Here is a 22,913-nt window from a genome sequence, read left to right as displayed (position 1 = left end):
GCAGCGAAACTGCGTAGCAGGTGAACGATACTTTTCCACTGTTCCGCGGTATCGAAAAGTATTGCTAGTATCTAAATTATGTACTTGTATGCAAGTGCATGATGATTTTCCACTATTCTGCATCAAATATAATATGTTTTTGTAAGTGTTGGTTATAATTTTTTTTTTAGCAAATGCGAGAAATAAATTATTAAATACAGGTTTTCTACTATTTACGCGGAAATCTGATGCACTCACTATCCAAATGCAAATTGCATCGATAGTCCAATTAAGTATTTGAAAGTATGACAGTTATTTTGGCATGACAGTATTTTTACACTACTTCACAAGTTTCAAGGTTTTGAATTTATTTAAAAGTAGAATTTATTCAATAATAAATTTATTCATAATTATTGCAATATCTGGGCGTGAAAACATCGACATTCTTAGAGCTTAAAATAATTTGAAAAACATCGTTCCAACAATGTTACCGTTGTTCGGACACCTCTTGCGCAAATATGTAACCGAATTCTTAAATGTACACACAAGATGTTTGTTGTTACTTTACGACTCTTCTTAACTTTAACATTACTTATGACTATGTTGATTTGAGAGGAAGGCCAGATGGCCCTTGGGGCACTTGTTGGCATAATGTCCCTTGTGACCGCACTTGTAACAGGTGATCTCCTCCAGCGGCGTAGGTGTCTTCTGGAACGGTGGCGGCGGATGATTCGGTACCCCACCTTCATCATTGTTGTCACTGCTTCCACTATGATCCATTGCATTGATGTTATTGTTGCGGTGCTCCAGGCTGCCGACATACTGTTTGCATGAGTTCGCCTTGTGCCCGAGCTCTCCACAATAGTGGCACGTGGGCAGTTTTTTATGCAGCTGATCTTTGCTTAGATCAGCAAGTGGAGGCAGCTCAAAACGCGGATGCATGTGCTTGCAGTTAGGACCGTCGGGACAGAAGCCAGCCAGATAATTCATGCAGAGCACACGCCTCAAGTGCTGATGCCGGCAGTGCGGTCCATGACGACAGAAGCCGCGCTTGTACCAGGGACAGTCTTTCACCTTGCTCTGCGGATCGATGTGCAGGAAGGGACATTCCTTGTTGTGGCAGGCATTGAAGCGGGAGTAGAAGTAGCACTCTGGCATTTTGGTCATGTCGTATTCGTGCAGGAACTCGCACTGATCGCCCTTCTTGCAAAGACCGCGCAGCCAGTGCTTGCAGACGATGGTGCGATCGCCGCGGATGTGTCGGAAGGGGCACGCAGTGCCTTTGTCGCACTCCTGGCCATTCTTTGTGATGAAATTGCAGACAGCGGCGATGGATTTGTCCATACCATAGAAAGGCAGCGGTATTGCGCCCACCTGTTCGATGAGGTCGCGCTCTGCCTTGAACTGCAATGTGCTCACGTTGGCCAATATGATATCCATGTCGTTACCGTTGAAATTGATGTGGTTGATGTGTTACTTTTTTTTTATAAACAACAATAAAAAGCGCGTTGTATTTTGGCACAACACAGTGTGACCGTGAACGGGTTGCTAGAAATATACAGAAAGTGTATTTGCCGGTCTTTTAGTGGTCACTGCATTGGTATCGACGAAGGCATCGATAGATAAAATAGAAGAGACCATGCCGGGTATGCAGCTATATTCGCAAAAAAAAATAGCTTTTGGCAGTATTATAATAATTCTAAATGTGGATAATAAAAATATGGTTAATAACTGGATTTATGACTACCAAATTAAAATGTGATATATATGTAATAGTGCTTATTAAAAGATTTTTACGACTATTTTCAAAACATCTTGTCCATTACATTGGTGGTAATACTGCCTAATCGATATCGATATTCATCTGCAAAAGAATGTAGGGGTATGCAGCTCACATTTTAATTTATTATCGCAAGATTTTAATTATTTTTGAATTAAATATGTGGTTAACAGCTTAAATATAATGACAGAAAGATTTTTTTATTTAATAAGGCAAATGTTGGTTAACAGAGGTTAAAGAGTATAAACAGCATACCAGCCGCATTGCCCGTTTCGTTTGTTTACGCGATGCCGCAGTTGCAATATGAGAGTTGTGCGGTTAAAAGGTTAATAACGTTATTACAGTAACAACAAAGTATGTGAAGCCAACGCCCGCCGCACACGTTTCCCGTTTATCCAATACACAGCCAGCATGTTGCCCACCTACGTGCGCCTCAACGACCCCAAGAAGCCGATTTTTCGCATCGCCTTCTCCAAGTTGGCCGTAATCGCCGTTAGCCTTCCCCTAGGCGCCTTCTGTTTCTGTGTGGTGTGGTCGCTGCTCTTTGATTTTGTGCGCTCTACGTTCACGCATTGCGACGTGGCCAACTACTTGCCATCGGTCTCCGCTGCAATTGGTAATTATGAGCCGCAGAAGACTGTGTGGCGTCTGGCCATCATTCTCCACATGCCATTTAGACTGGCAGTGGCCAAGATGTATATGGAGTACTATAGAGAGCACATCAGACGTAATCGGCGCATGTTTGGCATCTTGGCCTGCACTCTTAATGTGATTGAGGACTTGGCGCTCTTCTCGTTATCGTTGTGGACTTCAGCAGATAACTACGAGATCCATCGCAACTCCTTTGTGGTATTTATAGCTTGCAGCGAGTGCTACATGCTCATTTCCTATCTGTTAAACAGAAATGCGCGCAGGGTGGCGATGCTGCCCCATGAGGAGAAGTCGCTAAAATACAAGCGCAATCTTTTCCTTACCAACGTCGTGGCTTTCGGCTTGGCCGGTTACTGCTTCATGCGGCACAATGCGCGCTGTGAAAGCGGAGGTGAGTCACCTGTCGCTATATCATATCTTTTCAGGCATTAATCCTTGCTCTGCTTGCTCCACAGTCTACACATTCTTTGCGCTCTTCGAGTATATCGTAGTGCTCACAAACATGGGATTCCACATGACATCGTGCTGGGACTTTTACGCTTTAAGCGTCGTCTGCGATGCCCGCCAAGGATTCTATCTAACGCATTTGTAGCTTTAACGAATTCTAGTATTCTTCTTCTGTATATATTGCGGTATTAGCTTAAGCTCAAAGTTTACTTAATTCTATTTTAAGCATCCATTAAATTATACTTTTAAGTCAGCTTGTCAAACATTCTACACAATAATTTAATTATGTCCGACACTGTAAAGTTGCTGCCCTGCTCCACCAAGGATTTGTCTTCGCAGGCGCCAGTGCTACGCATTTCCATCGCGCGATTGCTGCTCGTTGGCTTCGCTGTGCCGCCCTTCGTCTTGGCTTATATGATTGTCAAAGTGATGCTCACTGACTTCGAACACGCCACCTACACTGACTGCCGAGTGTTGAATGCGCTGCCATCCGTCTCGGCCATATCCCGATCCCAACAGCTTGGCTGGAAGCTTGTCACCTGGATGCTGCTGCCGTTGCGTGCGCTTATCATTGTGCTCTATTGGCGCTACTATCGCAAGGTGTTTAGACGTGCCTACATGCTGCAGTGGCTTATCTTGTTTTTGTTTGTGTACGAAACCCTCAGCACTGTGTTCATGGCACGCTGGACACACATCTCTGGCGATGAGAGTATTCACATGATAGTCGTCTGCTCAATTTGGTTGGCCAGCTTTGGATACATTGGCGCATCCTTTCTGTGCTTTAAACGGCATTGCACTCGCTTTGCTGTGGAGCCGCATCAGCAGTTATCCTACTTGCTGAAGAGGAAGTTAGTAATCTTTTATTATAGCGGCACCTTGGCCATGTGGTGCTGCTATCCGCTGCACACAATGTTCTGCCTACCTCTGGGTGAGTTGCTGTCGTTGTATTCGTTTTATTATCTAATCTATATCTAATTGTAGCTTACACCGGATTTGCTTTGGCCGAATACGTCGTTAGCTGGTCGCTCATGGGCTATCTTTGGACCTCGGCGATTGACTTTTATCCGCTTTATCTCTGTCGCAATGAGCAGCGAGGCTTCTTTTTGATCTCTACATGAACATATTGCCTTTATTACAAATAAACTTAATACTACGTCTCATAAATGCGCACAAGATCATCGATGCTAATGGGATATTTGGTCACAGGACAACTTGGCTCTCTCTTTAGATGACTGACAATGCACTTCCAGCAGTAGACATAACCAGAGACAGCACAAGCTGTGGGCGTCTGCAGCTGCATCAGACACACTGGACACTCGCCGCTCTTTAACGTTTGCTTCTCTTCTGTGCACAACGCTTCGGGATTTTGTAGGGTGCCTCCAACTTTCCTACGCTGATCATTCGAGTACCACCATTGTATGAATTGCAGAAAGAAGGCAACGACCTCTAGCATTTTGAGGAAGATGTACGTCCACTTATCCTCCTCGGGTGGGACACTTGGATAGCGTAAGGTCAGGTGAAGTGCTCGAAATAGTGGCGAATGACTCGCTGCATATTTGATTAGGTAGAGAAATGTGTGCACTGCCTTGGAGGCGTTGTATACATGGAACATCTTTATGAGATGCTGCTCCCAGGCATAGGTGTCCTCATGTTGTGCACTTCGTGCCCGCAGTCTGCGCTCCAGGTAGGGAAGGAGCGTTAGCAGCGTTGCTGATGTGAATTGCTGGTGGCGGGTTAAAAGTTCTCCAGTTGCGGTTGCTGTGCGTTGTAGGCCATAGAAGCTCTCACCGAAGGAGGATGCGCGTTTGCGTAGATATAAATACTGCAGTATCCATGTCACAACCGGCGATAGCTCCTCACGCACCCTCAAGTTGCCCCAGAGCTTAAAGTCCAAACGTAGACCGAAGTAATCAAAAACTTTGCTCAGTGCTGGATAGATAAGGTTGTCCAGGGTCTCGGCGGCGGATATTTCAAATATTGAGGGCACATTTTGTAGATTCTGGCGTACATTTGCCGCCTCCGCCATAGTTGCAAAGCCACTTCACAGTGCTATTGATTATTAATTAAATTAGATCAAAGATAAACAAATTGAAAATGCAACAGTTGTGCAGACAAGCAACCAGTGTGACCACAAAAATACTGCCGTCAGAATCAAGTTGCTATCGGTTCACCACCACAACCGTTAAAATGGTAGTATCATATTGTTTTACATTTTCGTACAAAGTAACAGATTTTTTATCTTTGCTTTTAATTTAACACCTGTACACAGTGTTATAAATAATATTTGATTAAAAAAAAACACCACACTTGTGTTGGCAGTGTCGCCACAAAAATACTGTCCTCGATGCCATATGGAGATTATTAATCGTTTTGCCACCACGGTTTACGAGCCGCTTAAACCAGCTGTTGACATATTGATGTTTCGCTTGCAAAACAAAACTGCAAATTTGTGTATATTCACGAAAAAATAAAGTTTTAAGAATTTGCAGCATGAAAACAAGCGGCGGTGGCTCATCGGAGGAGCCGAACAAGTCGACACTGGGCAAAATGAGCAAAAAGTCCACAAAATCGCGTTCCAAGAATGCCAAACTAGAGACAGCTAACAAAAATGCAGTGGCGGCAAATCTCGGCGTCCCAGTGGGCAGTTTACCTGCCACGCCTACTCATGTGAATATGGCAACAACACCAACAACACCAACAACGAGCTTAGGAAACTATAATCTCTTTGATGCGTCCTTTGCAGGAGCGGGAACAGCACAAGGAATCGGTGCAGAGACCGCCAACAATTCCAACAGATTAGTAAGAGTAATTTGGTATATTTATCAATTGGCAATTAATAGCACTCTTTAATCAAACAGGGCCACACAAAGAGCTACGCTGGCTTCGACCCGCGCAGCATCAAGATATTCTGGGAACAGCATGACCAAACAGACGTCGAACTCTCGCAGGATGTTTGTGCACGATTGGCAGAAGATGCATCCTACAAAGTTTGGGAATTGATCAACAACGTGAAGATTTATTCCCGGCACTCAGGTGGTGTCGTCACCTACGACTTGGTCAATGAAGTGCTCAAGGATGCAGATGTGCCGCCTATGCTGGGAGCAATGGACAGCGACTGGGATTGCATCGACTACGATGGCAGTTACTTCTATCACTCCGACAAGATTTTCGAGCTACGTGACGAGTTCCAGAAGGATATTTCGCTCTCGTTGCCGCTTGATGTGGACTTTAGCTGCTTCTGTCCCATAGAAGATAAGAACACAGAGCATCTAAAGCAATATGTTCAAAGTCTAGTGACGGGTTAGTTACTCAAATATTAGTTTATAATTTGCTTAAACTTGCCTCTCTCAACAGCTGCCATATTTGGCGAGAGCAGTGCTCGCAACGTTGCCGTTTCGCAGGCATTTCAAACTCCAGTGATGGGGTCTTGCTATCGTGTGATTGTCAGCAAAATGCTGCAGTTGCTCGCTTTTCGGCAGCACGATCAAGTGAGCCAACGTTGCTGGCGTCTGCTGCGAGCTTGCAACTTCAATTTCCAGGCGAACCATTTGAGCTGTCGGCAAGAATACTTTCATCTCGCCGAAGTCTTAATCAGCCAACTAATGGCGCCCTTTGAGACGATCAAGTCACCAAATATGCAGGTCAAAATGGAGCTCGAAGAGCCACAGTACTCAAGCGTTGATCTCGAGCAGCAGCCGCAACAGCAGCAGGAACAGCCTATTGCGGACTTGGCTTTTGCCAACGAAGCCTCACAGGAGCAGACGATTTACAAGCTGCAGTTGGACGACAACAGCAACGATGTTGATGCCCAGCAACAACCACAGCAATTGTCCAGCTACTTTGCTACCCCAGTGGGCAACAACTGCGTCGACGAGCTGTGTGAGACCATTGGCCAAATGGCAGCTCAAAGTGGTTTTCTGCATGCCGAGTGTCTGTTCTTAATAAAGCGACGTTTGGCGCGGTTTTTTGAGGGTCGAGAAGTCTGCAGCGATCGTGGTAAATCTTGAGAAGTAATCGTGGTTCTGCCAGCTATTTTAATTGCCTTTTCTTTCAGATTACAAGTACATCAGTCGTGCTGTCAGAGGACTGATTGCACTGGGCGAATACGCTTTTCGGGAGTTCATTCCATACATTTATAAGCTCAACGTTGAGGATATTCCTGACAGTCTTTGGCGTGATTTAGCGCCAGCTGCCATCTTTCTAGCTGGTCGCGACGATATTCACTTGTACGAGTGGCTGGAGTATGGCTGTGGAGCAGGCGCCTTGCAGCCCTTCCTTGTTCATTTTGCCTGTAAGTCAATTAGCACTGATTTAAAACAAATTACTGAAAAATTCCATTACAGCTGCTTATGAAAAGATGATCTCGCAGCGTTATCTGCACGCCAGACAACCCGCCTATCGCCTTGAAGCACAGCCTGGCGTGCGTCGCCTGGAGTGGAGCACGCTGGCGGCGGCGATGTGCCATGGCGATGATCCCAGCAAGGCGCTCAAGCCGAAACCAACACTGGCCGAGGCATTTCCGCAGCTGGTGCAACCGAATCTCCGACTGAATTGTGCCGGCACCATACGATTCAAGTTCGCCGGCTGTCGCCCGGTGCTGCTAAAGCCCAAAGGCGTGGCGGCTGCCCAGTTCATGGACTCGCCGTCTACCAACGGAGGAGGCAGTGACATTGTACACTCTGATATTTTAATTGCACGGCGAAAACTCTTCAAGCCGTTGACGAATGTGAGGCGTGTGGTGGCCAACAGTGGCTATCACTACATGAGAGTCTAAAGAGCGAGAACTGAAATAAAAGCTATGCTTTCAACAAACTTTATTTATGAACTATTTGTACACTAGAATGCCTCCTCTTGGGGCACTGCAATGCCCGCCTGCTTCATCTCAGCCATAATGCGCTTGTTAATGATGTTTTTAATATTCGCATTTACATCGGGAAGCAAGCCGCCAGTGCGTGCCGCATGCTCGATGCGTTGCACCACATCGATTTCGCGTCTCGATGATATAAAGTTAGTTACCAGCGATTTGTCCATGCTACCCACGCGTCCAATGCGTCCGCAGCGATGAATGTAATCAGAAACATGCAGCGGGAAATCAAAGTTAATCACATGACGAGCTCGCGTCGTGTCTAAGCCACGACTCCCCACATCTGTGGTGGACAAGACGTCGCAGTTTCCACGCTGAAACTCCTCGAAGCGTCCCAAGCGGATCTTCATTAGCATGTCACCGTTTAGATTGAGGCAATTGATGCCGCTGTTGTTCAGAAAGATGGACACATAATCACTCGTGGTCGACTTGTTGCTGAACACAATAAACGGTCGCTTCTTTGCTTTGTCCTGCTTGGCCAGCAGCAGAAGATTTGCTGGTCGATCCGCTTTGCTGATGCGCATAAACTTCTGGGTGACGTGCGGCAACAGGTAATGCAGATGAGGACTTACTACATCCCTGATGGTCTCCACATCGATCACCTTCTGCAGTATCTCTCTCGTATTCGTGGGCATAGTGGCTGAGGCCAAAAGCAGCTGTGTTCCCACAATGCTCGCATCTTGCACATGATTCCTGTGGAACTAGACAAGGAATTAGTTGGTCATTCTCTGCTTTGCTTACACATGCTACTTACGGGGAATCTGCGCAGGAAATATGTGAGTTTGTCGGTGAATGAATCGTCAAGCAGTGTGTCCGCTTCGTCCAGCACCACGTGACGTACCTGCTCCATGCGATAAATGCCCGTGGTAACCAGTTTGCTTACCGCGCCTAGTGTGGCTACCAAGATGTCCATCTTTTCGAACTCTGGGTTCATCATCTGCTGCTTTGTGTTCCCTCCCAGCAAAGCCTTCACTTTTAAGTCTGTGCCCTCACACAGTTTGCTGGCAATCTGTGCGATTTGTGTGGCCAACTCACGTCCAGGCGTGAGTATCAACACTGTGGGTGCATTCAATTGGCTCTCGTTTGCATCTCTTTGGAGGAACTTCAACCTTTTGTTAATCACAGGTAGCAAATAGGCCAAAGTCTTGCCACAACCTGTTTCGGCGGCAATGAGTGTGTGGAAACTGCCATCCACAATGGGAATGGCTTGTCCCTGGATGTCCGTAAGGTGCTTAATGCCCAGTTCCGTTTGTAGATTCTCCAGCAGCTGCTGCTCCATCTCTAGTTGTCCAGCAGCTAAAAATGTTTGCAGATTGTGCATCGCCGCCTGGCGCTGCTCACCTGTGATGCTAGCATTTAGCGTAAAGTGATCGCCCTTCGACTTGTTGTGCAGCCAGCCTTTGGAGCACAGTGGCACTGCCCCAAACTTTGCATCCGATCTCTCGAGCTCGAGAAGATTGAACTGTGTGCGGCGACAGGTGATTAGAGGTTTACTACTCCTATTTGGTTCACTGGTCTGTACTTGAGCTGCGGCACTAGCAAATTGTCGGTGAACGAGCAGCCTTTTAAAATGTTGCAACATTTTGTGGCAGCAAAGTTTATTTATTATCTGCTGCACGCCGGTTATAAAACAGCTGTTTCGCAAAGCGAATTTTAAAATACACCAAAAAAGCATCTGCTCTGGTATATTCGTTTGGTATTTTTGGTTTCGCACTTCGCTGACCTATCAACCGTTATTCATAAATGCTATCGCTATCGATAGCCGATGCGGCGGGGCGTGATTTCTAAAAACGCGGCGCGAGTGATTTTAAAAAATAAATTAAGTTGTGAAAAGTTAATCGCGTGTGCTAAAATGTGTTTAAAGTGTTTAATGTGTTGCATATATAACGGAGCAAGATGAAAATTTTGCCCCATGCAATACAATAATGCGTGTTAATCCGAAGCCTGTAGCAAAATATCGTTAACGAAGAAAGTTCGACGCGGAGTAGCGTGATACGTAAAAACCCGGCGCGAGTGATTTTAAAATATAAATTGTTGTGAAAAGTTAATCGCGTGTGCTAAAATGTGTTTAAAATGTTTAATGTGTTGTTTATATATCGAAGAAAGATGAAATGCATGAAAAATTTGGCCCGCAAGCTATACAATTCTGCGAACCAATTGAAGCCTGCAGCTAGATCAGTCGCCATGTTGAAAAGGTAAGTGGGTGCTCCTTTAATTTTTTTCTCACACACATGCATACAAATGCATAATACATGGGAACATGAATATCTGCAAGTGTATTCTAACAGGTCGAGTCAAGCTTAGAATGTTTTGTCTCATTCACTCACTTTCAAACCTAAAGTAGATTTTGTGTGCTAAAAATGCAATGAAATTAAAATGATAGAAAAGGATGGGTACATATGGCGTGTTTAATATGCTTTAATGCTTTAAAAAGAGGATAGATATTTACTATGAATACGTAACGTGTTTAATATTTTAACTACTGTTTAATATGTACATATTAATGTATTTGCCAAATATGTGCATAATTATGCAATCATCAATATGTAATTGATATTGGTTTTTGATTTTGACTCTTCTCACACACACACGTGCATATGAAATGCTTGCTACAGTTAACGGTGCTTACTAAAAACGAAAACAGAAAAAATGCACTGGGCAAACAGTGGGAAAAGGAAAGGAGAAAAACATAACGGAACGAATTGCAAGCAAACACCGCTTAATAGAAACGAAAACAGCAAAATGAAATACAAGTATGAAACGATTTAGGGCGGATTGATATTTATTTTTTAATGTTGAATTTAGTAAAGTTGCCCTGTCAATAATTTGACATTTTTACCTTTGCGCAGCGATGATATTAATACAAAAATATTAAAACTTTATAAATTCTGGGGGAAAACTGCAATGACGAAACGAGCTATAAAAGTGCATAAAACTTTGTGGTTGCCATTGGGGAGGCAATGTTCAGAAGTTACCCAAAAGGAATTCACGTGGTTGAAGAAGAAAAAGATTTTTAATTTGTCTTGTCGAAGAGGGGAAACTGAGTTTTAATATGTTTTAAGTAATTTGTGCACATTTTCGAATTTTTATCGCGGCCACAAAACTTTGTCTTTTTAAATTTAACAATGGCGCTTGACTGATGGTCCCCAAAACTCTTCCCCCTTTCCCCGACTACCGCCGTGTTCAGTATCATTGCTTGTTGGCGAGCGTGTAATGATGACTTTATGACTTTATTTACGTGCAATAAAAGCAACAATTCAGCCTGGGGACATTTCCGCACACATACACACTATACTTATGTTAAGAGATGTCGAATGGGAAATGCGATGAGGCGAACGAGGGTCGTTGCTCCCCCTTAAAATATAAAAGCGATTTTCAACTTAATTTATTCGGCTTGCTTGCTTTTCATTTGCAAAAAAGGAAGAAGTAGAAGCAGAAGAAGATCCAAAGTGGGGCTGAATTTTAATTCTGCTCTTTTAGTTTTTGGGCTCAAATATGTTAAATACCAGCTGCGCTTGGCTCTCGCCTTTCTACCTTTTTGATGTTGGCCTCTCGAGTTACACACACAGCACATATGTAAGCATGTGTGTGAGTGTGTGTGTGTGTGTGTGCGTGTGACAAGTGTTTGTTGTTGACTTGAGTCTTGGCCCGAGTTGCTTACCGAATTTGCAATTCCAATGATGAAAGTGTTGAAAGTTCTGCCCCCTGTGTGTTTTGGGGCAAAACTTGTCGTAAGGAATTTTGCATGCACTACCAATGGGTTTGGCCATAGTTTGCTAATGTCCTTTTAATAAGCCTTGTGGCCCAAAAGCAAAACCGAAACCAAATGCAATAATAATAGCACTTAATGCAACAAGTTTGGATTATGTTGATCCGAAAACAGCGCGACATCGACGACGTTGGCGCGAGGCCGCCTCAGTTTGTTTGCCTTTGACACAAAATGGATTTGTTCTGTCAGCGTTGCTGCTGGAAATGAGCTTCTAAATATCACACATTCGCCGCATTTGCCAAATTGCCTGTGGCCACGGCTACCACACACCACAGACGTACATATGTGTGTACACACACACACACTCACACAAACAGAGCAATTGAATAAATCAGAGTTAGGCAGAGCAGAGGCGAGGCGAGGCGAAACGAAAGAGCGTAATGCGCCTCGCTGTCAGCTCTGACCGTTCACCGGTGGCAAACGGAAGGACATTTGCATTGCGAGGATAAGCGTGAAAGTCGGCTGATAAAAATGCTAAACAACGAGCAAACGCTTGTCGAGACAGCACTGTTGTTTAATTGAAATTTGCATAACTGCACATTTTTGAAATGTGTCGTGTGCAGCACTGTGCACTGCGAGAAAATTGGAATACCTTTTTGGTTAACTGAGAATAATTCGCATACTAGGAACTATTGTTTCGCATTTCTCTATTATTTTATTATACAAGAAGTATATTTTGCAAATCATTATGAGATATAACATAATATTTATTTTCGATTATTACTATTTAATACAGACTAATACTGCTCGTACGTGACTCTATTGAAATTCGATTTTATAATACTATTCAGTACCAGACATTTTAAAGTGTTTTTTTTTTCGAGTGCTGTGTATGAACAATGCATTGCAGAGGAGAGAACATGGGCGGAGAGTGCAGTGCGTGCGTAAATCCTAAATTTAGCGCCCAGTCAGGCTAAGCCGAGCCTAACACTAACACTAACACTAGAGGCAGCAATAGCAGGAGAGGCAGCCGCAGTCACATCACTTGACGACACTCACAGACACCAAACGAGGCAAGTGGCAGCAGAGTGACAAGAGGCGCAGCTAGGCCAAGGGGGCGGGGCGTGGCGGGGCGCTTAAACAACGCCAAACGCAGTGCGTGGAATGCATTTAAAATTTCTGCTGCATACTTTTCAGTGCCGACGTCAAATTACACACTCGGCAATCTCTCACTTGCTTTGTGTGTGTGTTTATTTCGGGTGTGCGTTTGAGTGTGTGTGTGTGGTGCTTTAAAACATGCAATAGGCAGAACATAATTGTAAATTGTGAATGCTCCGATCGATTTGAATAGAGTTTAGCGATGTGAGTGTGTGATTTTAAAGCTTTACAGCTTTTCAATCACATACAAAATGGATAAATCTTTTGCATCATTGTTTTACGTGACCCTTTGGTCTGTTTTGTGTGTGCTCTCGAAAGCCAGCTGCTTACACAGGGTTAAATACAATAACAACAAGAATAACTAACGGCAGCAACAATCAGGATAACGATAACAACAGAAGCAACAGGAAAAAGAGGGAAACAAAACTGGGAATTGTTGGCATCTCGGGTTCAGTTTTACGTTTACGTTTAGTTTACGGTTGAGGCTTTTATAGGCTTAACATATTAATTAAACTTAAAGTGGCAACAAAACACAACACAACAACACTGCAAACTCGTCGACCAGTTCAACTTTAAATTAAGTTTTAATCTGTTGCTCATATTTAAACAGACTATTATTGTATCTAAAACTAGTTAAAGGGGTGGCAAAGGTCGCCACATCACCGTCTGTCAGCCATCAATTGAGAGCGCACAAACAAGTTGGAATTGACCAACAGACAGAGAAAGCAAGAGAGAAAGAGTGAGAGAGAGAAATACATATAAGTGCCATGACCTCAACATGGAAATTGCTGTGTTTGTTAATTAACAACACTTAAGTGGTCGCTGAATGAACTGCACAACTGTTTGGTAACTGAATAAAATTCATTCACACAGCGCATTTTAAATGTGCGTGTGTGTGTGTGTTTTTTGCCTGACGGATTGACAGCTTAATAAATTAAAATGCATTAAGTGGCTTGCGTAGATTTGCGGCAGCCATAAATCCTTCATGTTGAGTCAGATTCAGAGACAGAGACAGAGGCGAAGGCAGCTTGGAGCTTTGCGCTTAAATATTATATTGTAATTCAAATGTTTATGGCCATCAACGTAAATAAAAATGTCTGCTTAACACTCGCCCTTTTTGGCACAGCTGCAGGTGAAAACCATGTGATGTATGTTGCCCTGGTTGAGCCTCTTTCTCCATTTCTCCATTTCTCCATATCCATCTCTATTGCCAACTGTGAATCCGTCTGTCGTTTGGCTTTCACCTTGCCTGCGCCATAAGCCTGGCGAGCAACAAATTTGCACGCACACAGCCATTGACACGGGCTGCTAAGCTGCGTTAGAGAAGGGAAAGCCGTGGGAATTTGCGGGGGAACTGGCAAATGGGTCACCCAGGTGCCACCTGCCACAACGGTGTCAGCGGCAGCGTCAGCGGCAAAAGAAGTCAGCGAAAAATCAAAAACATGCAAAATAGCTTTGAATTCAAAAGGGGCGTGCATATTTGTCAGCGAGTCTATTGTGAGTGGATTCATGAGTGCTGTGCTCTGTTCTGTTCTGTTCTGCTCTGTGTTGTGTGCGAATGAGTTTGCTTTGCTGATAATAAATACACGGCATGAATTTAAGCTTATTTCGAACGACGACTCTGTGCAGACAAACACACAACATACGAAAAATACAATCGAGAAAATTGCGAGCAATAAATAAACATCCGCACAAAATAGACTCGACCCTCCGACTCGACTCCATTCGACTTGGCTGCGACAACAGAGACGCACATTTAGTAGAAGAAAGGCAGATACATTTACAGATATACAGATACAGATACAAATGCGAAACGCAGTCGCCAGGAATCGACAAATCATAATAATCTCGAGCTCCACATTGCGGTTCTTTTTGCTCATAACTGAAATATGTGTCTGCGGCTTTCACAATGGAAGAGTCAAGGGAAAAAATCCATGATGAAAAGCCTAATGTGACATGGCCTGACTCAAATGATGCCAATACATTAGCATCGATTATTCAATTTCAAATAATTTCGATTCAATTTAAATTTTAATCACATCTCAGACTCCTTTGCTTGCCCCACTGTGCGTGGGTTATGATCCTTGGTGTTGTCTACTTTGGGGCCAAGAACTGTCCACTCATTTGGCTTGTGGATGTGGTTGGGCAAGGGATGTGAACTGGGCATTGGGCTGCGCTTCAATAAATTGTCTGTTATCATTTTCATGTTTTCGTATTGACGACGGTTTGGGCAACTGACTATCAGACGCCTCTGTCGACTGTCCGTCGGGGCGTATGAGCAATGTCAACGTTAACGTAAAGCTGCTGCTAAGAAGGAAAACTGCTTTGGCCAACGCCAACGCCGACGCTACGGCCCAGGCTGAGCCTAATTTGCCGGAAATAAATGTGCAGCGATGTGTACGGACTTAGGAAGTCAGGGCTCGTCCCGTGTCTAGGCAGACGAAAGAGAGTCCGCAGTCTTCTAAGGAGTGAGTGAGTGAGTGAGTGAAGCAGTCGGAGCCGCAGTGGCAGGAAATTTGAAACTTGTTAGAAGTTGTTTCGCAGTGGCAGAAGCGTGCTTGCGGCAAATCCAATTTCATAGCATGCATTTTCGATTAGAGCCAAGCTTCTTCTTACGTTTCTCGCCACAAAGCCGACTCAAAAGATTATTGCTCAAAAATTTTGATTCACATTTCAATGCCAATTGGCAATTGCGAATTGCCAAATGTCCAAATGTCTAACTGACCAAATGCTCAATATGTGCGTGCTACTCGAGATGTTCAATCATGGAACATGTTGAGCTCGATAAGGCTTGCCGAAAGTGGACGAGCGTGTTTAATGAAACGTTCCACTTGAAAAACAGTTTATTTTAATACCAAATTGTTGCCCCAAACTGCAATTGCACTCACAAAAACAGCCATTAACGAGAGTACAACACTCAGCACTTTTGTGCAAATAGGTAGATAGAGGGAGGAAGGTTGCGGGACTGCAACGTTGAAGGTTCTTCAATAAGTTTAATGGACATTGTTGTCATTTTGCTGAAAAGAGCCACGACATCAAGGCGCCTCGGCAGGATGCAATCCCTTGCAGCTGTCACACTTAAATTGGTGGCAAGCTGCAGAGATGGAGGCAGAGGGTGACCGAAGATAATGGCATTATTCATAACTTCTTGCCCCTTGCTCCTTGCCCCGGGTCGATGCGTCCTCACATTTGAGCGTATCAGCTGCCTGGGCAACGAACGGTTCTCAATTGTTTCAGCTCAGTTTCAGTTTCTGCTTCAGCTTCAGCGTCAGCTTCAGTTTCATTTTCGGTTTGAGCTTCCTCATCAATGTCGACGGCGTTGACTGTCGGCAATCAATCAGCGTCGTTCAGCAAGCTCTTTGCATAATTAAAACCTGATGCGTTATGCGTTTGCCTGCCGTCACGTGCCTGCTCTTTATTTTGGACAGAGCACACGTAGGGTTTGCAGAGCTGAAGAAGGACTGGATCAGTCTCCGGCTCAGGTGTTTGCTTTCCAGGGTCGCGCGTCTGTGATGGGCGAAGGCTTTACATAAATCCGAAGACGTCATCAGCGTTGACTGCGTAAACATTAAAGCCCCAACACGTGGTCGTTGCCGCTCCCTCCCCGCCATTGAGCTCAGCGCACTGCTTCATTGCGCCACTCGAAGTTGAATTCAATTTAGTTGATGAAACGACAATTGGCGAGTGATAAGCGTCGCAGAGGGACTTCAGGGGAGACGTCTGTAGGTGTAAATCTCGACGCGTATTTATCCAGCAATCTCTATGGCCGGCAGCAGCCTGACCGACATTTGATTCCCCGAGCTCTTCTCAATCGCAGACGTCTGTGTTGGTTGCCATTCGCCATCGCCATTTGCCATTTCCATTTCGATTTTCCATTAAAATGCTCGTACTACGTATGTCGTCTCAATTAACTGTTGGCATAAGTGTTGGTTTTTGTTGACGTGATGCGATTGTAATGTGCCACCACAGCAGATGGACAGCAGGGGGAGAGCAGATGGAGGCAGACAGACACAAAGGTAACTCAATTGACCAGGCGGGCGAGCAGCGAATCGTGACCATTGAGCATAGACCATGGACGAGTTGACTGTTTGAGAGAAGCTGGCTAATTGAAGCGCACAACGATGTTGTCCGATGGACACTCAATGGACGGCAGCTTGTAGACACGTTATATGTGGGTGGGGTGGTGAGGGGAGAAGAGGCGTTCAGGTATGGTAGATTTAATTCCATTTAATTGAATTTGTGCCGTTTATTAATTGCCATGTGAAGGATGCAACACACAAATCGAATGATTGCAATGCGCCCCACAAGGAACATTCGCAAGCCATATTCACACACACACACATATACAGTTGTAGGCTGGCCAATTAGTCAATCAGCAGACAGTTATATTACATCAACGAGAGCTGTAAACGTTGTCGTCGGGGTGACCAATTAAAATGGCAAATGACGCCCCCGAGGATAGCCAACATCGTCATTATGGCCATTATTATTATTATTGCGATCATCATTGTGTTCGTGGAGCTAACGCATATCCTTGAGGCTCCTGCAATGAGACACTGCACAAGTAATTAGTGCACTTTGAGGGCGTTCTACGCTTCTCACTTGACCGTTGTTCTTATTCCACATTTTTGATTGGTCTCCTTTATGCTTTGTCCAACTGGCATTTGAAGTGTTTTCCTTTGGAGCATCATTCGTTCGCTTTGCCTTGCCTTCCTTTGCTTTGCTTTAGATTCGCTCTGGTTTCAATTCGTTTCGTTTCGTTTGGTTTGGTTTGGTTCCTTTTGCTTAGCCGCCTTTGTTGATTCTTTTAAATTTCGCCTTTCAATTATTTTATGCAAATAAGCAAACGACACTGAGCGCAGATTATGCCAGCTTGACAGAATTCCTTTCCTTTTCTCTCGCCCATTGAAGCACGCACCCCTCTCTACGCTCCCCGACGCCTTTGTCGTCGCTTGGCGGATTTGGCATAGCCCAGAAAGAAATCCGCGCGCACAACTCTACTTACAAAATGAATTGTTTGTTATTGCTGTTAGAGGATTCCTGTCGCACCCTCTTCCCACGTTTTCCCCTCTTACCCCGCGGCGCATCTTTATTCCTGTTTCCTTCACTGTCCCTGTCTCGTTTTGGGCGTAATCAACTTAAGTTGGTCAAATGAGTTTGCTCGTTTTGAATGTTTTCCCCCAAAACGCCAAATGCTTTGCCTCAAGTCTTACATCAGTTTTCCTCAATTTCACTGGGTTAATTGGTGACCAGGGTTGCCCCCATCAGAGAATACAAAATAGTAAAGCAACTTTTAGTTATGCCTGAAAGTAATACTTATAAATAAATGAATTCTAAAGACTTGCATAGAATAGTTAAATGTCAAGTTAGGCAACACTGTAGATGGGCATAAAGGTGGGAGGGTTTCTCGCATTGTGCGATAATCTCGCTGTGATTTGTGAGCCATGAAAATACTACATCCCTTGGGATTTGTCTCTGTCTCTGCTCGGTGAAGGTGTCGGTAATAATTAACTAATAGCATAACGACGCTGATTCTGTTGCTCCTTTTGCCCCTTTTAACCCGTTTTAAGCTGCATTTGTGATTGCATCGCAAAGCAATTAAATATTTAATACTTTATGTGAATTTCGTAATGAAATTTTAATTATTTTGACACGCAAATGTCGCTGAGGCCTTGAGACTTGATCCGGCTTCAGGTGGCGCAAGCATCGTGTGTATTCTCCACCTTAGGATAATCAAAGCAGAGAAGAAGAGTGATATGAAGTGGAAGAAAGGCAAGGCACAGTGTAAGAGCAAAAATAATTGAGATGTCAGCTGAAATTCAAGTGGACTTTTATTGACTGTTTCCTGGCTGGGGTTGCCTGGTTTGGTTGGCTTGGTTGGCTTGGTTGGCTTGGTTGGCTTCGTTGGATGGCATGCGAATTCCTTGGCTTCTCAAGTAGCATGCAATGTCAGCACCCACACACAACTGCACATATGCTAGCATTTCACACACAACGCTAAAATGGCGTGCAGTGTAGCTGGCTGGCTTGCTGTGTGTGCCTTTTATCCCTTTGTCTTTGTCTTGGACCTTCGATTTGTAAGGCAGTAGGTGAGAAATGTTGAATAAAATCGATAGATTGTGAAAGGCAGACTTGGCTTAGCTTGTTCTTTAAGCTTGCAACAACTTGAGGCACGTAGCCGTTTTATGCTAATAACAACAGCAGCAGTAACAACAAACAAACAAACACACACACACACTCTCACACTGTTCGACCAGCAAGTGTAACTTAAACCCTGAATCCCGTAGAGCCATAAGCCCGTTTGCCATTTTACCTGTCGACTGGCAACTGGTAACTGGCAACCGGCAACTGCCACCTGGTACATGCCACAAGCCGCGTGCTGCCTGCTTCCACACTTCACATTCATATCCACATCGACATTGGGCCATCCTCTCATGCTTTTACCTACACTCATCCGCCATCCGCCATTCGCCATCCGCATGCTCGGCATTGAATAGCGTCCCTAAGTGTCCTTAAGCGTCGTCGAGTGGCATTTCAGAGTTAGAAGCTGATGCCGGAGCCGAGTTGGAGGAGATTGTGTTGCGGTTAAATTGCGCCAAACATATTTGACATTTTATTATGGCACACGACGCACTGCGTTGAGTCCTGAACGCTGAAACTGAAACTGAGCCGCAGCCAAAGCCTCGCATATTATGCGCGGATATTGCGACCTGCCTCTGGAGAGGTAACAGGAGCCGGGCGGGGAATTCCCTCCCTGGGCTAATAATGACTACAAGTGTTTTTCATTAACTGCTGCTTATGAATATTAAATTAAAAGTGCGTTTTGGTCCGCTTTCTCAGTCAAATATTACGCATACGCCGCATTGTGCAGGCTTCAAAGAGGCGTTTGAAATTTGTTTTGTTTCGACTGGAGAGCAGCGGGAGGAGGATGAAGAGGGAGTTATGGTAAATGGAGTAAGCCGGAACAATGCCTAAGATGGGACTTATTAAAAAACGTGCCACAATGCGACCCGAGGCTAAATTGAATTTGCGCCAGACCGAAATAAACCTACTTAAATGTTTCGTTGCGACCATCGACTGTTCTCGCTAAGAATTCAATTTACAGATTGGCCAGAACTTGAAGAAGCATTGACGTTGGCGTTGGCGCTGACGCTGGCAATGCAGCTTATGAATTTAAAATGAAATTAAAACCTCTTTCAGGCATAACGAGAAGAAGAGCGAGCTGAGCAACAACAACAGCAACAATCTGCAGCAGTCATGTTTCATTCGTGACTGCAACTACTTAAGGCAGACTCAGGCATGTTGCTGCTGCTGCTGCTGAGTGTCTGACAGCAAAGAGATTATTGTGGAGCACGCCAGGACTTAGTGATGTAAGCCAGGGTTGCTGCCACTTCCACAGTTGGCTGCTGCTGTTGCTGCTTTTGCAACGGTTGCATGTCTTTAGCAAGATGTGCCTCAATTAAGTTGAAGCAATGCTAGATCACAACAATGGCATGTAAACACATCACTCAGACTGAACTGCAACTGTCGTTATAATGTTCCACACACACACACACACAAAGAGAAAGAAGAGGCACAAAGGAATTAGCAGCATTGTGGGCTGGGGCAAAGTTTTTGGTTACTTTGAAATTCAATTTTACGCAATATGCGCAAATCGTGATTAAAATCTTGTGCGTTCCATCCGTGGCAGCTTTCGCATTGCTCACTGCTCACTTTGCGGCTTGGCGGTAGCATTTATAGCACTTCTCTGACAATTTCTACTTCTCTTGGCAGCCCTCATAAATACAAGTGACTAAGGAAAGCTGTTGTTGCCTTACTTGCAGGCGCTGTCAGCGTAAAAACTATGAAAATGTGTTTTCAAATTGCGAAACAATTTGCTGACCGTAATTGAACTTTGCTGTTGCCATCGTCATCGCCATCGCCATTGCCATCGTCAACGGCACATAAAACAAACTTTGAGCGCTCATTTGAGTGGCCCGGCATCGAAAAGTTTTCGGCGCACAGCCTGCGGCAAATGGTGGCCCCGCATTCATCGACAGCGGATCCGGGTAGGCATCAGCTTTGTTGTTGATTTGTGTGTGTGTACATCGTGGTTAGGCCAATTTGCAGTCTGCCTCTGCCTCTGCCCCACGCTTCCAATCCGCGCTCTTTCATTCGTACAGCAGTCATTCTTCACTCGCAAATGCAAATGCTGAATGATGGCGACGTACATTTGCTTCCATTTGATTCAATTTGCCGCCGCCGTCGTCTTTTGTTGTATTTCTAGCATTCTTGTTGCAAAATTTTTTTTGCATAATTGTCGCCTCCTGCTTTAGCATTGTAGCATTGAGCAACTCCGTCTGCTTGCATCGCATCTCCTTGCATGAATATTTTAGGAATCGTAAGTAGTCCGGGGAGGCAAATGGTCGACTGCATGCCAATCCGACTGCAACTGTTAAGGACAAAGTTTTGAATAATTTATGCGACTTCAGAGTGTGCCAGGACAGACAGAGGACAGAGGACAGCCACAGCTTGCCACAATACAATGGCAAATGGCGAGTGGTGAATGGCGAATGGCGAATGGCGAATGTCCACAACGTTCAATGCCAATTCAACTCGATGACATTGCAATGTCTTGTTTCGCTTTTTCTGCTGCATACTTCAAGGCGCACGCATCGAGAGCGTCGCACAAACTTTTATTGTGCTGCTGCCCTAACGATGATGTTCAGTTGAGTGCGAGTGAAAGAGTACTTCATCCTCTCCTTGCCGCTCTCGCCTGTCTGTTCGCTATTTGTCGAGCGTAATTAGCCGCAAACTATGCGAGTTGCATTTGTGCAACCAGGCATCGCATCGCATCGCCATCGCCATCGACAGCGCCAATTGCCTTGATTGAGACATTTTGCTGGGCGTCGTTTCTATTTTTCCCCCCTCTCTCTCTTTCTCTCTCTCTCAGTACAGTAGCTTCTCACTTGCGTGGAAATGAGTGCAACGAGGAGGCAGGCGGAAATGGCAACAAAGGCACTGCAGGCGATTCGTGGCATACGTTGCACTTGAAGCCCCCATTCGTATATGTGTGTGTGTGTGAGTGTGTCTGCTTCTGAGACTGTGTGTGTGAGTAAAAATACCACAATTTCAATTTCAAAGTATCCTTTTAGTCAAAAGGAAATGACATTTACGCGCTTTGTTGTGGTTTGTTCATGCATAAAACATTTTTAGTTTATATTTTCTTTATTTTTTCTGTATTTTTCACAATATTTTTTTTGCCCGCTGCACTCGTTGGACTCGCTGCGCAGTAGGCGTGGCTGCCTGGCGGTCCTTTAGCTGCAACAATGCCAAGCGACGGTTTGCATGCCATGTGGCCATGTGAACAAAGCACTGGCCACAAGGTGCCTCTGCAGCAGCTTAAATGCTGAATACGGCAACTAAAATTGAAACGTGAAAAATGTAAATAATAAAAGGGGGAAAACAGGGAAAATCGCAGCCAAATGGTATTATCAAGAATTAATAATGCTGTTCCGACGTTGAAATACTCTTCATATTAAAGAGTTTTACTTTTTGAGTGAATTCAGTTTGGAATTGCAATCAAATTTGTAGAGCCTACAGCTTACAGCTTTTTACATCCTTTAAAAATTCAAATCGCTAGCTTTGTCTTCAATTTCATGACTATTTAATCAAGGTTGAAGGTACTCGAGTAATCGGATTTATGTTGACCTCTTTATCGATTCGGCAAGTAAAGGTATTTCTCATTTTTTGGTTTAAAACATATTCATCTCCAACGTTGTTAATCCGTTTGTCAATAATGACAGTAAAGCGTATTATAAATTATTTTATTTGTTGGTAAAGCAAAGTCATTGGAGCAAATGCAATTTGTTGGAACATTTTTTAGATTTTATGGGCGACCGCAGTGAGGGAGGTCGATTAAAACAGAATAGTTTCAATAGTTCGAGAGGAGAGCCATAGATAAAGCATTAAATGTTTAGAATTCATGGCAAATGAGTGGATGCTTGGATGCAGTGCTTGTTGATGTCCTCGTTTTTGTTGGAGGCAACAACGACGAGAACATTGAAAATTGCAAACAATAAGTGACAAAAATCAATGGGCAACTTGTGACGCTGCTGCTGCTGCTGATGCTGCTGATGCCGGCGGCTGCTGCAAATGCGCTTCCTGTTTCCTTTTGCGAAGCGCAACATCGACAGACAGCGTCAACGAGGATGCAGTTAGGATGGCACGAAGGGGAAGCATTTAAGTTGGCCGGGAGTTGGTGAATGTGGCGCTGGCATTTGTTGAATATCAACAGGAAATGCAGTGAATAAACACGTCGATTCAACGCGATTCTCTCTCATGAC

The 22,913-nt window shown here is 44.4% G+C and overlaps 6 protein-coding genes across 6 annotated transcripts; 3 read left to right on the top strand and 3 right to left on the bottom strand.

Annotated features, from left to right (window-relative positions):
* Positions 1 to 338: 338 nt before the first annotated feature.
* LOC132785121 (cleavage and polyadenylation specificity factor subunit 4) lies at positions 339 to 1,545 on the bottom strand. Its single transcript, XM_060791118.1, has one exon. It carries the CDS (start codon positions 1,417 to 1,419, stop codon positions 568 to 570), a length of 852 nt encoding a protein of 283 aa, XP_060647101.1. The 5' UTR covers positions 1,420 to 1,545; the 3' UTR covers positions 339 to 567.
* Positions 1,546 to 1,882: 337 nt separating this feature from the next.
* Positions 1,883 to 3,110, top strand: LOC132785143 (post-GPI attachment to proteins factor 2). Its single transcript, XM_060791139.1, has 2 exons — positions 1,883 to 2,801; positions 2,866 to 3,110. Exons 1-2 carry the CDS (start codon positions 2,171 to 2,173, stop codon positions 3,000 to 3,002), a joined length of 768 nt encoding a protein of 255 aa, XP_060647122.1. The 5' UTR covers positions 1,883 to 2,170; the 3' UTR covers positions 3,003 to 3,110.
* A 32-nt stretch (positions 3,111 to 3,142) lies between these two features.
* LOC132785132 (post-GPI attachment to proteins factor 2) lies at positions 3,143 to 3,975 on the top strand. Its single transcript, XM_060791128.1, has 2 exons — positions 3,143 to 3,785; positions 3,839 to 3,975. Exons 1-2 carry the CDS (start codon positions 3,143 to 3,145, stop codon positions 3,973 to 3,975), a joined length of 780 nt encoding a protein of 259 aa, XP_060647111.1.
* A 32-nt stretch (positions 3,976 to 4,007) lies between these two features.
* On the bottom strand, positions 4,008 to 4,998 carry LOC132785110 (peroxisome assembly protein 12). Its single transcript, XM_060791107.1, has one exon. It carries the CDS (start codon positions 4,881 to 4,883, stop codon positions 4,008 to 4,010), a length of 876 nt encoding a protein of 291 aa, XP_060647090.1. The 5' UTR covers positions 4,884 to 4,998.
* A 213-nt stretch (positions 4,999 to 5,211) lies between these two features.
* Positions 5,212 to 7,668, top strand: LOC132785093 (uncharacterized). Its single transcript, XM_060791083.1, has 5 exons — positions 5,212 to 5,656; positions 5,716 to 6,157; positions 6,212 to 6,853; positions 6,912 to 7,148; positions 7,201 to 7,668. The coding sequence occupies exons 1-5, from the start codon at positions 5,348 to 5,350 to the stop codon at positions 7,629 to 7,631; spliced, it is 2,061 nt and encodes a 686-aa protein (XP_060647066.1). The 5' UTR covers positions 5,212 to 5,347; the 3' UTR covers positions 7,632 to 7,668.
* Positions 7,653 to 9,374, bottom strand: LOC132785101 (probable ATP-dependent RNA helicase DDX28). Its single transcript, XM_060791096.1, has 2 exons — positions 8,476 to 9,374; positions 7,653 to 8,422 (listed from the first exon to the last, which is right to left on the bottom strand). Exons 1-2 carry the CDS (start codon positions 9,301 to 9,303, stop codon positions 7,694 to 7,696), a joined length of 1,557 nt encoding a protein of 518 aa, XP_060647079.1. The 5' UTR covers positions 9,304 to 9,374; the 3' UTR covers positions 7,653 to 7,693.
* Between the last annotated feature and the right edge of the window lie 13,539 nt (positions 9,375 to 22,913).

The sequence above is a fragment of the Drosophila nasuta genome, chromosome 2L (assembly GCF_023558535.2).
Source record: "Drosophila nasuta strain 15112-1781.00 chromosome 2L, ASM2355853v1, whole genome shotgun sequence".
NCBI lineage: Eukaryota > Metazoa > Arthropoda > Insecta > Diptera > Drosophilidae > Drosophila > Drosophila nasuta.
The sequence above is the reverse complement of the archived record's forward strand: the minus strand, read 5'-3'. Positions and strand labels throughout refer to the sequence as shown.